The following is a 16519-nucleotide window of genomic DNA, read 5'->3' as shown; positions in this document are numbered from 1 at the left end:
CCCGATGTGCAAGCTGGCCTCCGTTAGCCCAGGGGGGCCGCCTGGTGTGGAGCCCACTGGAATCTGCTTGCGGATACTGTGAGCCGCCTGCGGCTCCATCGGCAGGCAATCCTCAGACCAAGATGGCGCCGTCTTCTACACTCACTCCGATCAAGCAGTGGATAAGAGGTTTACTGACACTGATTTTGTTCGGGGTTGAAGCAAACAGTGTTTGCCGTTTCCCACCACCAGTAATGTAGAAATCCCCTTGCAATTTGTAGAGAAGGAGCCAAGTACCCCCACCGCAAGCATCGTGCCCATGTTGCCTATATGCTGGGAACAAGAATGTGAAATACGTACAGTGCCAATGAAGATACCAATACCAAGGAGAATCCTGGAAGCAAGGAGGTTCCCATTGAGAAAGCCATACCTGCATACACGATAATATGATGCTCATTTGAATGAAATCCCAGAAGAAGTGGGAGAAGTGAGGGAAAGGGAACAGTGGTGACGTCACACAAAACAGGGCTGATGCACCCAGAAGAGATTCAGAGGCAAGAGAACATAAACATTCTATAAGGGGTTAAGAAAGTATTGAAGATAAACAACATTTCGGGATCGAGATGAAGATGCTTATGCTACATAAATGATGAAGACATTAAGTCATTTTACACGTGTACAGATGCAAAGAAAAACAAGTAGACAAAGTTGTGTATTTGATGACGTTCATAGTGACCTATTTGAGGGGAGGGCTTAATTGCCCCTCTTGATACTAGAGACCCTATAACTTTCTTAGACCAGTATGGAACTTATACCTAGATGGTCCCTGAGACCCAATCACTTTCTCCAGTAAGTTTTTGTAGTATTCCACAGACGATGACATCAGCAATTATGAGTTTTTGCTATTTAAGATGCTTTTTTATAAGATTTGTTGAGAGAACACCATCGAACGTCCGTTGATGTGCGTTGTAACTCCCTGTTTTAGACAATTGCAAATAAAACAGCTTTGATTTGCCAACTTCCCGAGTTAGTTTGATTATTGATGTTTGAGTATCTTCTGCATCCCCATCCATCTCAAAGTATTTCTACTTTGTCTTAAAGGGCTGGGTAGAGCACCCCAGTTCAGATTTGTCGGGCAACCAGGATTTAATTTGCAGGATGTCAGTGGCCACCTTGGAGCAGAGGATGCTCAAGTCCTCATTCGCTTACTGCACATCAGTGCCCCAACTGGTGTTCATGTTGAACTGACAAATTAGTAACAAAGATTTGTAATCCTTTGGAAACAGTTGGTAAAGAGATACCTATCAAACAGCACATTGTTTATGAGGACTACTTTTGCCAGTAGTAAAATATTCAGATCTAAGTGAATATGACATTGTTCTGGCTTTTTATATATGGTGAAATATTGATAGAGGAGAGCACTCAAATTATCTCAAAACAAGTGTTCTGCTCTTTATATGTATACATCGGTGTCCAGCCAAAGGATTGAAAACAAAAGGATCGAATTCAATAGTTGAGAGTCAAAATCACCGGAAAAAAAAGGTCGAATACATTTTTTAAAATGTATTTTTTTTTTGGTTTCCGTTTAGGAAAAAAAAGTGTTTTTTATACCAAAAACAGGGGTTTGCGTGGGGGACCCCCCCCCAAAAAAATTGTTTTAAAAATTGACCTTTTTTTCCCCGGTCCTTTTGACTCTAAACTTTTACATTTCGATCCTTTGCATTTGATCCTTTCACCTATAACCGTATACATCATTATGAATAGCTGTGAGGTTGTTTGAGACAAAGTAGCATAGTGGAGATAAACATATAATAATCAGAAAGAAAGAGGGATAGCGCAGGATTAGATATAACATATCTACAATTTTCAATAAATGTAATTGAGTTCCCATGTTTCATTTGTTTCTCTTTATTCCTATCAATGTAACCTCTTTATTGAAAGCATATAATCCAGAAAATAACTGATTAGCAAAAGAACAGGGAACAAATGTACAGAAGGATGTTTCACATGCAAAACTAGTGCTACTCAAAGTAGCGGGCTTCACAAATGCAAAAAGTTAGGTTGAAATGAACAGAATCGATCTAGCAATTTCCAATTAATGTTCTGAATAACATCCATTGCAATCTCTTTTTGGTTGGAGGACGTTCAAGTGGTAACTTTTAAACGTTCCCTGCAACTACAATAACATGTATTAATGGTAGCACTCAATTTAATCGAGAAAAATTGTCCATATGGACGTTTTGTTCGATTTGGGTGTTACTGTTTTGGTGGCGGGGGCGAAAATACCAAACATGAGGAGTGGGTGTTGCGGGGGTGTCGCCCACTCCCCATGTTCGGAATGTTGGGGGTTGGGAGTGCGGGGGTCTCCCCCGCATCGTTAACAATGGCGGTGGGGGACAAAAACTGCTCAGACCCCTGTTTTTAATGAACGGTCAAAACGGAGGCCCAAGCAGTTACACTGCGGGCAATCCACCCGCAAACAAAATGTTCGCGATCAGACACACAGATCCGTATTAATGGCTTCTGTCTGCTAGTGCAAGGAACAAGTGAGATAAGCGGTCTCCATCTATCAACTCCCCCTACCCTCCTCATCAGAGGCCAAAAGAGGGACACTCTCCCAGAGAGGTTGATAGAGCTGATCAATAGGATTGGAGCAGAGGTATGACTTATTGGACCGCAGTCTATGTGCTAACAATAATTCAGACACATAATAAGAGCACAAATCCAGTTCTTTTTCCTCTGTTGTGGCTTTATAAAATGTTGAAATTCAGAAAATTACCAAACAGTTGCATTATACTGTACTACTTTACAGTGGCTTATACTTGAACATGGATAAAATACTTTTAATTAGCGACCTTGCACACATTAAATAGCTTTTCTAATAATAAGCTTCAATTACACATTTGTTGCAGGCTGGCCAGCACACAGTCTGATGAGGAAACATTGAATGTTTCTCTCACAATCCTTGGCAGTTAGGAGCCTGTTATCTGAACAAAAGTTCACTTCAAAAATGAGAATCCGCGTAAAATATAGACATTGAATTACTTTAAAAAAACAAACATATTTCTATCACACATTCTGAATTTCAACAATGTAGCTCTGCATTTCATCATCCACTTTTTAACAAAGCTTTGAATTTTAACTAGGGCCGAGGGTGTGAGACTCATGGGTGAGCCTCAAGCTGTGTCTATTAGATGTCAGTATTATAACGCAAAAAGCACATGCTAGCCAATTTGAATTTAACCCAGGTTTTATCATTTGGAGCACACCACAGCAATAGACTAAATGCAACGAAATAAAATCGACATGCTAATTCTACTAATACTCTAGGACCCAATAACCTACTCCTCGACTATTATTCAATGCAATTTAGTGCAAAACATTAGTGCAGTGGGGCAAAGTGACCCATTTCATAGAATGTAAAGATATTTGAACTGCGCAAAGCCAACTGGAAATGTAAAAAATGTGGAAGTAGATTTGTTTTGCAGTGAATATGTGACTGGGTTGAGATGCAAGTTTATTTATTCAAACTGACTCCATTGTTCATATATGAAAAAGGAGGAAGAGCACCAGATGAATGTAACATTTTCTCTTCAGTGCTGAAGTTTGAATCTCGGTCAAAGGCACAAAGGAAATCACATGCTATTTAATGGGCTGGTTTGTCAAGGGGAGGTTCTTTGAATGACACATGAGTTTTAGAAAAAAGCTTGAAGCAGAAAGGGCTGGGTCATTCACTCGCTCACTGACAAGCAGAAAGACTGAGAGGGTGTTGGTTCCTGGGCAGGCCGAGTTCCTGTTCTCTTGCCAGCAGTGCTGCAGGTTGACTTTCTTGTGGGCTATCTGTCTCTTTCCTGGGTTGGCAGTCATCAGAAGAGCTGCAGTCTCGAGCACCCTTATCTATGGTGGACTCTGAGTGTGGCACGCAGAAAGTCTGGGGAAGAACTTTGTGGGTTACTTCCAGGCTGAGTCGGAGAATATCGCCAGCTGGATCTAAGTATAATATAATAATTATTATAATAATATAATAATTATGCATTAATTGAGGAGCATTTTAAAGGGGATGTTTGATACTAGGTAACATAGGTTAAATAAGTTCTTTCATTTCTAGGCACTGCATAATAACATTTGTGTATGTAAAACTGTGTTCATATTTCTCCAATTTGTGCTGCGATAAAATTCTGAGTGAGTGGTTCTGCCAGTATTGTTGCAAAGTTCAAGGCCAATGACAGGCAGAACTCTGGACATTATCGCAGATAGAACATTGAAATCCATTGCAGGAAAAGCTTTCCTTATGTTTGAATTACAACGTGGGTGCACATGTCATTTTGTGTAACTTGCATATTTCTAGTTTCTAAGAAAGAATAACAACTCGAAAAAAAGGTCATTTAGTCTCACTATAATTTGTTTTACTCTGAGAGGCTGAATGAATGTTTTGTATTTCATTTGCATGGTTAATGTATTCTGGGATGCAAGCCACAAGGGCATAAAAGAATGGTATTGTAGATAAGAGGCCACAGGAGGGGATGAGTTAATTATTTATAGTGTACTAAATCCAGTACTTGTTTACCATTAGTGACCCTGGTAAAATAATTTTTAGGTAGTGTTCTGAAGTTAGTCTCACCACTAAATAAAATCATCCAATAAGTTTACCACAATATATTACCAAGAGCTAACAAAATACCACAATACCAAAATACCACAAAATACCACCAGATACTAAATATAGCCCGAAAAGATCTCTAACACATGTATGAAAGCTTGAAATGTGTCTTAATCTGTCCAAAACCTTAGCACTTAACTGCAGGAGTGGGCGGAGAAAACAATGTTTTCCTATGGGAATGTAGGATGAACATTTATTTATTTCATTTCTATAGCACACATACAACCCATGGGCATTGAGACATTGTTACAGGTACAGATTCTGATCATGATTTTGTAAAACATTACCAAGGGTAACACAGCTACATATTAACACAGGTACATATTAACCAAGTGACATTATCACACAGTGAGGTAGTGTAACATGGTTAGTTTTCTTAGTTTTCTGGCAGGTCAGATTGGGGGACATGGGGAGTTATGGGTTACGAGATGAGCTGAGTTTTGAGCGCTTTGTGGAAGACCCAGTAGGATTTTTCCCCTCAGGGAGTGGGGAGGGGGCAGTTACACAGTTGCAAAGTTAAGCAGCTAGGTAGGGGAAACTTGAGCCACCGGCTTAGCATCTCTTTACTTTGGGCACAAATAGGTGATCAGTGTAGGGTGTCCTGGTGGGTCTTGAGAAGTGAGTTTTGGTATTTTTTGGGAGAGGTATGCGACTGTCTTGCAAAGGCATTTATGGGCAATGGATAGAGTTTTGAAGGTGAGGCGCTCCTGGATGGGGAGCCAATGTAAGTCTCTTCTTGCTCAGGAGATATTTTCTCGTTTAGGGACATTAAGGGCTACTCTGAGGGCGTTAGTTTGGATGACTGTGAGTTTGTGGATGGTATCAGAGGTGGTGTCTATGAATAGAGCATTGCAATAATCAATCCTGGACCCAATGATTGCATGGGCAATGGTTAGACAACTGTTGTTAGAGAGGAAGAGTCTGGCCGCATTTAGGACATTCATCGCATAGGCTGCTGAGGAGGCAATTGCGCTTACCTGTCTGGACATAGTGAGTGAGGCGTTGAGGTAAACCCCTAGAGTATTTACTCTGTTTGAGACGGGAACTGAGCAATTGTCAATCAGGAAGGCGGTGTATTGGTTGTTGAGATTTTTTAGGGCATTCAGTGGGCCGACAATTAAGATATCAGTTTTGTCGCTGTTAAGGTAAAGATGGTTGGCTGCCATCCAGGCCTGTATTATGGAATAGATATTGTTGAGGGTGTTGGAATCATCTGCGTAGTTGCCTGAGAGTGGGATTTTGATTTGGGTGTCGTCAGTATAGTTGGTGTAGGCTATGTTGAGTGTGTCCAGGATGTTAAATAGGGGTCTGGTAAAGATGTTGTATAGGGTCGGGGAGAAGCATGACCCTTGCGATATTCCAAATGGGATGGGGGAAGGTGAGGCGTTAGTGATCTCTGAGAAGACCCTCATGACTCGTCCTTCCAGGCAGGATGCGATCCAGGGGCTGGCTGGTGGGGAGAAATTGGCATAGGTGGTGAGGAGGTGGCGAAGGATTTGGTGGTTGACCAGGTCGAATGCCGCTGATAAGTCTAGGAGGAAGGGCAGGGTTGCCCTCATCCCTAATCTCATCTCGCTGATTTTTTAGATTTAGAAGGGCCGATTCAGTGCCGTGGCTGGGGCAGGAACCCAATTGCCACATCCCCAGGATTTTGTTGTCCTCAAGGAACTGCTGAACCTGCAGGTAGGCTGCCCGATCTAGTATTTTTAGTAAGAAGGGGACAGTGGTGATTGGCCTATAGTTGGAGGGAATAGCTGGGTCTAAGGATGTTTTTTAGGAGTGGGAGGACCCACGCTTCTTTGAGGCTGGCTGGGACAGTGCTTTTTGGGAAGGAGGCGTTTATGAAGGCCGTGATGAAGGTGGCTAGTATCTCAACCCAGTCTTTGATGAGGGGCATACATCGCCTTTGCATTTTGAGGGTTTCAGACTTTTAATTAACTTTATGACTTCTGTTTCTGATAGGTCTCTGAAGAAGAACTGGGGGGGGAAGGGAAGGGGGGTGTGAAGCTAGAGCTTGTGGCTTTGGGGTCTTTGTGGAATTTGGCTTGTTGTAAGAGGATTTTCTTGTTAAGGGTGTCAATTTTAGCTAATAATGCTGCTTGGATGTCCGAGCACCAAGTTTCATCTTTAGTGATGGAAGAGAGGGCTGAGACTGGAGATTACAGTTCCATGAAGACGGTAAAGATCTATTTGGTGTCTGAATTACCACTGCTAATTCTGGTATCGAAGGATTTCGATTTTGCAGTGATTATGGTGGATTTATAAAGTTTGGAGATTCTGGTGAAGTCTTCTTTCAAGGTGTCAATGGGATTCTCTAGCTAGGTTAGCTGCACTTGCCATTTCTGATTGCATAGTTTTAGCAGGTGTGGGTAAACCAGGAGTTGCAATGTCTGATGGATTTGGTTTTGTGTGGAACTAGGGGTCCATGAAGTTCACTGCTTTCAAAAGGGTTGAGGTGTATATGTCCACTAAAGACTTGGGGTCAGTGGTGAATGGGTGCTGGAGGCATGGGTGTCGAGCAGAGATAGGATGTTATCTGTGGTGAGCTTTCGGGAGCTGTGCGTAACTGCAGGAAGTAGTGGATTGGGTACAATTTTGGGTTTTTTGGGCTGTGGGATAGAGAAGTGGATGATGTGGTGGTCTGACCACGAGCATGGGGTGATGGTGCTGGTAGAAACCTCACAGTTATGGTCGGAAATCCAGTCTAGAGTGCGTCCTTTCATGTGTGTGGGTTAAGTGATGCACTGACTGAAGCCTAGGGTATCAAGGGCTTTAGATAGCGACGTGGCTCGGGGGTCATTAGGGTCATGAATGCCCAGATTTAGGTCTCCTAGTAAGATCATTCTGGAGGAGGCTTTTAAGTTATCCTGAAGGATGTAGAGTAGGTTTGCCTCAAAGTTCTGTGAAGGGCCGGGTGGGCGGTATATAAGATGGATGGTGATGGAGCAAGTGGGTGAGGGTGGGAGTTTAAGAGATAAGAGGTCTGTGTTGCCATCGATGGAGGTGTTAATCTGTCTAAATGGAAGGGAGTCCCCAGCTATCAGGCCGAACCCACCTTCCCTGGAGGTGGGCTTGTCATTCCAGAAGATAGTATATCCAGTGGGGATGGCTAGGGATAGGGCAGGGCTAGAGGGCTCATGTAGCCAGGACTCAGAGATGGCAAGTGCATCAAGGTTGTGTTTGGTGATGAGATCATTTATATATAGTGCATGGGCAGGTAAGGAGCGAGCATTGATGAGGGCGCAAGTCAGGAGGGGCCAAATGACAGTGGTCAGAGCAAATTAGTCAATGGGGGTGACCTCTTTATGAGGGAGTTGGAGAATTGGGATGGGAGGTGACTGGTATCTAGGTGAGGCGTGGTTTGGAAGGCTACTGTGTGGTGTGGCCTCCCCATTTCTCTTGTTGAGATAATCATTGGAGTCTGCAAATGTTTGGGGCTTATTAGGTAGGGAGATGATGGAAGTCGTGCATCCTATATGTGGGCTTAGAGTTGACTTTTTAGTTGCCTTTGGTGGTCAGGGCGGCATACTATAGTTGGGATTTGCCCAGTGGATAGGGTTATGGCTGCCTGCCGAGCATGAGAAAGTTGAGGTAATTCCAACGGTAGAGCTATGGGAACAATTGATAATATTTATGGAGGGCAGCTGTGCACTTGCCTTGGGGTTTATGGAGGCAGTAGGTGGGTTGGAGATCACCACGTGAGTACTGGATGAGGCCACATTAGTGCGTATCCTGAGGCAACGGTTCCTCATTACTGTAGTTTGTGGCAGTGTCATCGTTAGGTTGAGGCAGGACCAGGAGCACAGTTTGTAATTCCTGAGAATTAACTTGCTGCCTGATGCTCTCCTGAGCAGACGTTGGCGAGGCGGGAGGCAGAGAGGTGGAGTGTGGGGCGGGCTTTTGGTGCTTGCAAAGGCATCGAGCTGCCTGCTTGTTTGCTCCTGTGGCCATTGCCTTGTGCCATGGAATGGGGAGGCTGATTGCAATATGCGCGCGTAGGGCAGAGGAGGTGGCATTATTGCGGATGCAACGGGGAGCGGATTGGCAGTGTTCGGCTTCGCCAAGTGAACCTGCATTCGGGTCCATGTGACCGTTGCATTGAGGTTTCGCTCCATGCGCATGCACACACCAATCGGATTGTGGGGGATGTACTTCCATTAGTGGAACTGGCGTGCGGTCCCCGGACTCCTTGCACTTTCCTACTGAAGCACTGGGAGGATGAGTTTCGTGTGGAATCCCTGCGGGCACCATGGGGGCAAAGGTATCACGCCAGATATTGCTTTAAGTGCAGGATATGTTTCTTGTCAGATGTGTGGCCACATTCCATGCAGCGTTCAGAATGCATATTTCTGCAGCCTTGGGTTGCAGTACATGACGGATCTCATGCTTCAGCAAGGCTGACTGGGCATCGTGGACTGGGCTGACACGACTTGCAGCTGACTTAAGGAAGGTGGAAGGGGGTGGCAGAGGGATAATAGCTGAACAATGGAGACGAATGATACGCTTTACAAGAGTTGAATTAATCTGTTCCATACATTGCAGATCATCTTTACAGTTCATGTAAACCTTAGCCTTACCTCCCTTTCAGCAGATGGGGATTAGTGTGAGATGTGCAGCATGTGTAGAATCGCGCTCGAATCGGCATACTCTCACTTAGCACTTAAGGGGTTAAGGTTTAAGAAAGCATTTGCCTGCTGAGCAGTCCCTCCATTTCACCAAATCTGTGAATCCATGTCCACTTACCCCATCTCCTCCCCATCAAACTAGAGGAGGCAAGGCTCTACACATTTATTTATTTTGTTTTGTATTTTATTGTTTAAAGCATGGACCTAGCTCGAGAGCAGCGGAGCACTCTACAGAGTGTGGGTAGCCGGCATTTGGGATGCATAGTACTGTGAGGTCCATGCGTCCGTAGGTGCGTCCATTGGAATTAGTCCTGGATCAGGTGTTGTTGAAAGATCCATGTTTCAATGTCTCTCACTCTTTAACCTTTCAGGCCAGAACACCAGCAGATACAGTGCTCTTTAGCTCTCTCTGGCCGCACTGATAAGTTCTTGTATCTCTTACATCAGTGGCCTGCAATGATATTGAAGAGCTTTCCGTATAAGCAAGTTCTCCCAAGAAGCCAATATGGGTTGGAAAACTTCTGCCACATCTTGCACTCTCCGACATTTTATGACTCACCCCCAGCCTTATTGACGTAGAAAGGAGAGCCCATTTGTTATCAGTGTTCTTATTTCCAAATATCCACTCCTCCTATCAATTTCACCAACACAGGATTGCCCGCTCAATATGTCCCATACAAAGAGTCCTCACACCTATCGTTCTATACTCCCTCTGACAGATGGACCATAGAGCAACTGGAGCCATCTACCCAACATAAGGTTCCTCTGAGGGGCCTTTTACAGGTGGGCATGTCACTCTGTCTGGCATATAACTGACTACCTTTTGCCGTCCTGGTCTCCAATACCGTGGGTGATTTCTATTTAATCAGGGATGCTGTAAGACAATCTTTAATCACGTTCTCTTTTGCAATCTGCATTCCATACATGCCTCTTTGAGGGGTTACTTTGCATGCAAATGAGAAGGCAAAGCATTCGGCAGTAGCCAAATAGCAAGAAATGAATCGGCCGTACCCAAATAGCTTTTCTTCACAGGCGGAATTTGACTTAATAATTATTTGAAGTAGATGTTTAGTACACCCATAGTCCCCACCCAAAAAGCTGGGCCATGTGTGTGAGCTGTGATGCAGATCGTCACCAGCTCCTATCATGGAAAAGATTCATGTTACTTTAATGGCGCATTTTAGCAGAAAAACCACTAATATATTTACAAATGGCAATGAGAACTACTGTAAATTGTTAATGTTTTAGCAGAGTGAGTGAGTGAGTGAGTGAGTGAGTGAGTGAGTGATCTCTGTGTTAAAGAACTCCCTCTGTGGTGATGGGCAGTACACGAGTATTTGCAGGGAAAAAGGTCAGGTGCAGCTTTGTCAATCTTGAAAGGAATACGACTTCTCAATAGAATACCGTCCAGATATTCCTCAAATGGCAATACTGGGCACCTGAGCAGTAAGAGAAGAGTCCACAATAAGATATGTGCATGCAACTCACACAACTAAGCTAGTTAAGGCTGTTGGCTTTTAATCCATCCAGTAAAAGACATATTTCTATGCATGGAAACATGACAATGTTCGCCCAATTACCAATAAGCTTTTTCCATACCTTGGACAGAAACTGGTTCCCGTGAGCAGGAGGAAATGTGAGCAGATGTTTACTTTACTTTTATACTTTAATTTATTTATAATGCGCAACCATGAACCCTTAGGCGTGAGATCTGCACATGCGTGCCCAGCACAAACACACAGAAAGCGGGAGTGCACATTTTGGGTAGAAAAGGATATATGTGATTAAATCAGAAAGAAAATGAGTAAATGGCCTTATTAGGAAATTATGCTTCTTGATATTTTGTATACAGTTTTATCAACCCTCTAACGTGTGTTTTATTTCCGATCAAACTGTCATGTTGAATGTATCATTGTTGGAAGTCATCAACAGTCTTCTCTTTCTGGTAGGCAATGGATGATGACCACCTCAGAAGCAAGAGGGCGCTGGCAGGTAAGATCACGCGCAGTCTCCCACCAACGTCTTAAAAAGCCTAGTTAGATTTCATGCATCTACACCCCTCCCCCCACGATTTCCATTTTGATGACGCATATTTAATCCATCAAATTTCACATATTACTATACTACCTACCAAGATCCATTGATTGACAAGACGTTGGCATTAAATGCAACACTCATTGCATGGGTCAAAATACTTTACCGCTGGCCCATTCTGCAATACCTTGGCAATATCTTCCCGATATCTTGGCTGTAGGACAACAGTGCATGTGAGTCAATCAGTAGTAATGGTATGCCTCAGGAAGGTCTTACTGTTTCAGAGAGTGTATGCAATGGATTTTCTGGTGCAATGTATAATGCATCGAAATGACGGCCACCAATGGAAAAAAGAACCTACGTCATACTGCGTCACTCTTATACCCCCACCTCCTACACTTACTGCTGTCATTGTACTCAGGCATATTATGTGCACCAAAGATCCACCAACTCATTAAAGGATATAAATATAAGCTATACAAAGGATTTATTAAAAGACATCCATTTGGAATGCTTTCATAGAACTGTTTCAGAACACTTTTTTCAAGTAAAATTATAATTAAGTAATACATATCTCCATTGCTGTTTTATTTACATATTCACAAAATACACAACAAGCAAATGATTGGACTTAAATGTATGACTTTCTGAGTTAATGCTAATTGATTTTCACACTTCGAGATTACTTCTTAATTCTGTTTTCACTTGTATTATTTCAATCTTTCTAGTCAGTTTATGATATGTTTATGATATGATGTGATATAGCATTTATAACGCACCTATACATATGTGTTTCAAGGTGCGACGAGGCAAGGGAGGGGAACAAAGGGATGACGGATAACGATCCTACTTGGCCAGGTGTCATTCAAATCTTGCAAGTGCGTGGGAAGGAGGCAGCAACAGTTAAATACATAGGAATAAATAATAACAATAAGTAAATGCCAGCATGTGGCAAGTGCATGGGTAAGTGCAGACATCAGGTGTCAAGAGCTGGAAGGGAGACTGTAGGGATACAGAAACAGTCCCCAAGTGCGGGGGTTGCCAGGTGGGCAGTGCAGGTGTGTGACGCTTGGCGCGGGAGAGACCTGGGCCTGCGGTCAGAGGGCATCCAGATAGCCAGTGCCTTACCGCTTACAGGCAGAAGGTCAGGAGAGGTGAAGAAAAAGCAGAAGCAAAGAGAAAGGTTTTGAGGTGCTTCCGGAATGGGAGATGGTTCTCCTCAAGTTTAAGGGGGGCAGGGAGGCTGTTCCAGAGGGAGGCCCCAGCCGAAGAAAGAGATCTACCACCAACTTGTTGCTTGGAGAAGCGACTGACCCTGAGGGAGTTGGAGGTGGATGAGCAAAGAGCTCCAGAAGGAAGATATCTGGGAAGAGAGAGTTGAAGGTATTGAGGCCCAAGACATCAGACGGCCTTGTGGACGATGCAGAGGGTTTTAAACTTAATCCTCGCAGCCACTTGTAGCCAGTGCAGAGATTTCAATCCTGGAGAGATACGATCCTTCGGCTTGAGGCCAAGGACAAGTCTTGCAGTCCTGTTCTGGATAAGTTGCAGAGGGTGGAGAGTAGAAGCAGGCAGAGACAGTGAGCTTCTGGATGAAGGAGAGGAAAGGAAGAATACCTCTGTGGAGGTGCAGCTGGTAGTGTGACTTCTTAGAGACGTCAGAGATGTGGGGAGAGAAGGAGAGTGTGGAGTCCAGAGGTTTTTAGCCTTGCAGGTGGGAGTAGGCAGAGGACCAAGCGAGGCTGGCCAGAGAGCTACAGGAAAGGAGGGAATGGGTGTACCGATGAGGAGAATCTCAGTCTTACTGGCACTAAGGCAGAGGTCATTGGCGGCACACCACTCCTGGATAGCAGACAGACAGAGATGAAGGAAGGAGAGGAGGAGGCCAAGGGTAGCCTGAAAATGAGTTCAGTGTCATCCGCATAACACTGAAAGTTGGGGCAGAGAGCAGCGATGCGGTGGGCAAGGAGTGCCAGGTATTTGATGAACAGCCAGGGAGAGAGGTTGACCCCTGGGGGACACCACATGTAGAGAAAAAGATAACAGAGAGGAAGGACCCAAGTTGGACTTGGGAGGGTCGGTTGGAGAGGAAAGAGGTCAGCCATGCCAGAGCCTGACCAGTGATACCCAGGTTATTACGGAGATGGTTGAGCAGGATGGCATGGTTGACAGTGTCAAAGGCAGAAGAGAGATCCAGCAGGATGAGGACGCAAGGGGTGCTAGAGTCAAAGTTGGAGAGCAGGTCTTCACAGATTTTCAGGAGAGCAAATACCATGCTTCTGGAAGCTCTGAAGCTAGACTGATGGTCGTGAAGACAACCAACAGATTCAGTGTGGAGATTAAGCTGGGAGATGGCCAGTTCCTCCAGGAGCTTGCCCAGGAAGGGAGTGATAGATATTGGGCGATAGTTAGCCAGGCAGGAGGGGTCGGCAGAGGGTTTCTTAAGAAGAGGGTGCACAAGGAAGTGCTTCAGGGGGGATGGGAAGACTTCAGTAGTGAAGGAGTGATTGCAGAAATCTGCCACAGCAGGAGCAAGGGAGTTGATTTGATAGTTTTGGAGGGGCAGGGGTGAAACTGTTTTGAAGAGACTTTCATAGATCAGACTTGTCTAAAAACCTCGTCAGCGGAGAACAGAGGAAAGGCAGAGAAGGAGGGAGGAGAGGTGGCTGCAGAAGGGCCAGATGAAGAGCAGGGAGTAGGGGGAGGGAGAGGAGAGGAAAAAGAGAGGACAGGATGTCCTGAGTTTTTGAGATGAAGTGAGATGCCAGTGCAGTGCAGAGGGCCTGGGAAGGGACGGAGAGGTAGCGACTGCGGCAGGATTGGCCAGTTCCTTGAAGATTTTAAAGAGTTCAGTTGAGTTGTTAGATGCCGCCGAGACGCGGGCTTGGATATGAGCTCTCTTCTTGGTTAGGACAGAGAGCCGGTATTGCCTTTGCAGCAGGCCAGTTTGTCAGAGGATGTACATGATGAACGGCATTTCCTTTCGGCCACTCTGCACTTGCGTTTTAGGGTGACGAGGTCTGAGTCGTACCAGGAGTTGCACTTGGTTTTGGGTTTCAGGCGAATTCTCATGACAGGGGCAAGGATATCAAGAGTATCAGAGATAGCAGAGTGGAGCCTGGAGAGGGCTGTGTCAGGGTGAGAGTAATTTGCAATATAAGGGGGTAATGTGACCCTCTTTTTTATGAGGGGGGCCTAAGTCATGAGGGGATTGGCTATTTGAGAAAAAAGGGGACTTAGGCAACCCCACCTGTCTGACACTGGCCGGGAATGGATCCAGAGCACTTTTAACAGATCACTGCAAGTTGTCTGTACATAAGAGAACACCCAATATGCATGTAGCACAATTACAATTTTTATTCATGTTATTCAAAAATAGCATAACACAGCTATCAACAAAACCTTTTGCTTGTCCGTAGTTACCGGGGATATTCAGTGTTTAAAGCATCTCAACAAAACCTCATCCATAATTCTTTGCATTCACTTCTTTGCAGTGTGGGTTAGTAAATGTAGTGACTTAGAATGTGGTCTGTTTGACCTCACATCTGTCTAGTCTAGGGTGAGAGTCAGCCAAAGGGGGAGAGGGAGGTGTGAAGGTGGCAGGGAAAGCCTCAACTGACACGCGCTTCATGGGTCGGATGACCGAGAAGGTGGGAGGCAGTGATGGAATGGCTTGGCCTGAGGAGTGGGAGGGTGAGATGGGAGGAGAGGAAACAGTGATCACTCCAAGACAGAGGAGTGGTGCGAGGGATAGAAAGGGGAATGTCTGAGGAGATCAGAACATCCAGAGTATGCCCTGCAGAGTGAGTGGGCCAGAGGTAAGAATAGTGAGTGAGATAGAGTCACAGAGGTTGCGAAATAGTCCAGAGGGAGGACAGGAGGCATCCAGGTGGATGTTGAGTTCTCCAAGAAGGATGAGTTGAGTGGTTGAGTCCAGGAGTGAGGAGGAGATGTCTGCCCACTCAGAGAGGAAGGAGATCTGACCAGGTGGCCGATAGATAGTAGCCACAGAAAGGGAATGGCAAGGGGAGAGAGAGAGCCTGCAGACGAGCCATTCAAAAGAGGAGTAGGCCTGCATAGAAGTGACAGAGGCAGGAATCCACTCTGGGAAGATCAGGGCTACATCCCCACCAGATCGGTTGGACCTGGGCGCGGAGAGGATCTTGTAACCATCAGGTAGGAGTGTGTCAAAGCTAGTGACAGAGCTGGCCATGAACCATGTCTCGGTGAGACCAAGGACATCGAGGACAAGTTCTTCCAGGAGGCGGCAGATATCAGAGGAGTGTTTAAAAGCAGAGCAAGAGTTTAGAGTGACAAAATGGAGAAGGTTGCCATCCTTAAAGGACTTCCGGGGAGGGGTACAGGTCAGAGGTACGCCCTTTGGAGGTGAAGAGGGAGCCCGAGAGGGGGCAAAGAGGGAAGGAGAAGGCAAGGTAGCCAAGCGGGAGGTAGAGGGGGGAGGCGAGGTGGTCAGTGAAAGGGAAGGGGGGACAGCAGGAGAAGAAAGGAAGTTGATGAGGTGCTGGAAGCATCTATCAAAGAGGTGAAGGTTGGCCTGAGGGCCTTGGACCAAGACTGTCCCATTAGAGTAAACATTAATGATGATCTTAGAGGAGTGGAAAGAGGCCAGGAGGGCGTCCCAGCTGGTGCCACCATTAGTGGGAGAAGAGGAGAAAGGAGAGAGTACAGAGACTATGTGAAGGGTCCATAGGTCTGGTGAAGGAATGATAAAGAGGATGTTGGTGAGAGTTTCCTTGGAGGAGGCACTGGTGTAGGTGTCAGCGATAGGGAGGCCTGGGTTGGAGACCAGGATGTCCTTTTTAAACTTCTACCTACCAGATTTAGTGAGGAGAGCAGGATAGTCTATAGAGAAGCAGTTAGAAAAGATAGGAGAGACAGAGAGCACCATAGAGTAGGTGGGAGAGGAGGGAGGTGGAAGGGAGAGGGGAGACACTAGAGTAGGCAGACAAGACAGCGAGAGGCAGGTAAGGTGAGCAACAGGACAATCTTAGGCAGGAAAGAAAACACACCTAAGTTTGAGAATCCTGAATAGAGGGCAGAAGGCCCAGTTTACACTATGCAATTGCTACATGGTACGGATACAGTCAAATTACAAACAACAGGGGGTGGAGGACCGCTTGTAGGTTCCAGGTGGTTGAGCAAGGTAATCAGAAGAAAGGTGTCTGGCAACTGGCGTCACCTGCGGACACCTGCAGACACT

The 16519-nt window shown here is 45.3% G+C and overlaps 1 protein-coding gene across 1 annotated transcript in view; it reads left to right on the top strand.

The window, feature by feature from the left end:
* Positions 1 to 16519, top strand: part of LOC138452822 (adhesion G-protein coupled receptor F3-like) — a 496652-nt gene that overhangs the window by 52313 nt on the left and 427820 nt on the right. Inside the window, exon 2 of the mRNA XM_069605163.1 lies at positions 11214 to 11256. Within this exon, the coding sequence (XP_069461264.1) occupies positions 11214 to 11256 (43 nt within the window). The remainder of the gene's footprint in view (positions 1 to 11213; positions 11257 to 16519) is intronic.

This window comes from Ambystoma mexicanum, chromosome 4p (genome assembly GCF_040938575.1).
Source record: "Ambystoma mexicanum isolate Mex_15411 chromosome 4p, UKY_AmexF1_1, whole genome shotgun sequence".
Lineage (NCBI taxonomy): Eukaryota > Metazoa > Chordata > Amphibia > Caudata > Ambystomatidae > Ambystoma > Ambystoma mexicanum.
Note: the sequence above shows the minus strand (reverse complement) of the source record. Positions and strands in the feature narration are given on the sequence as shown.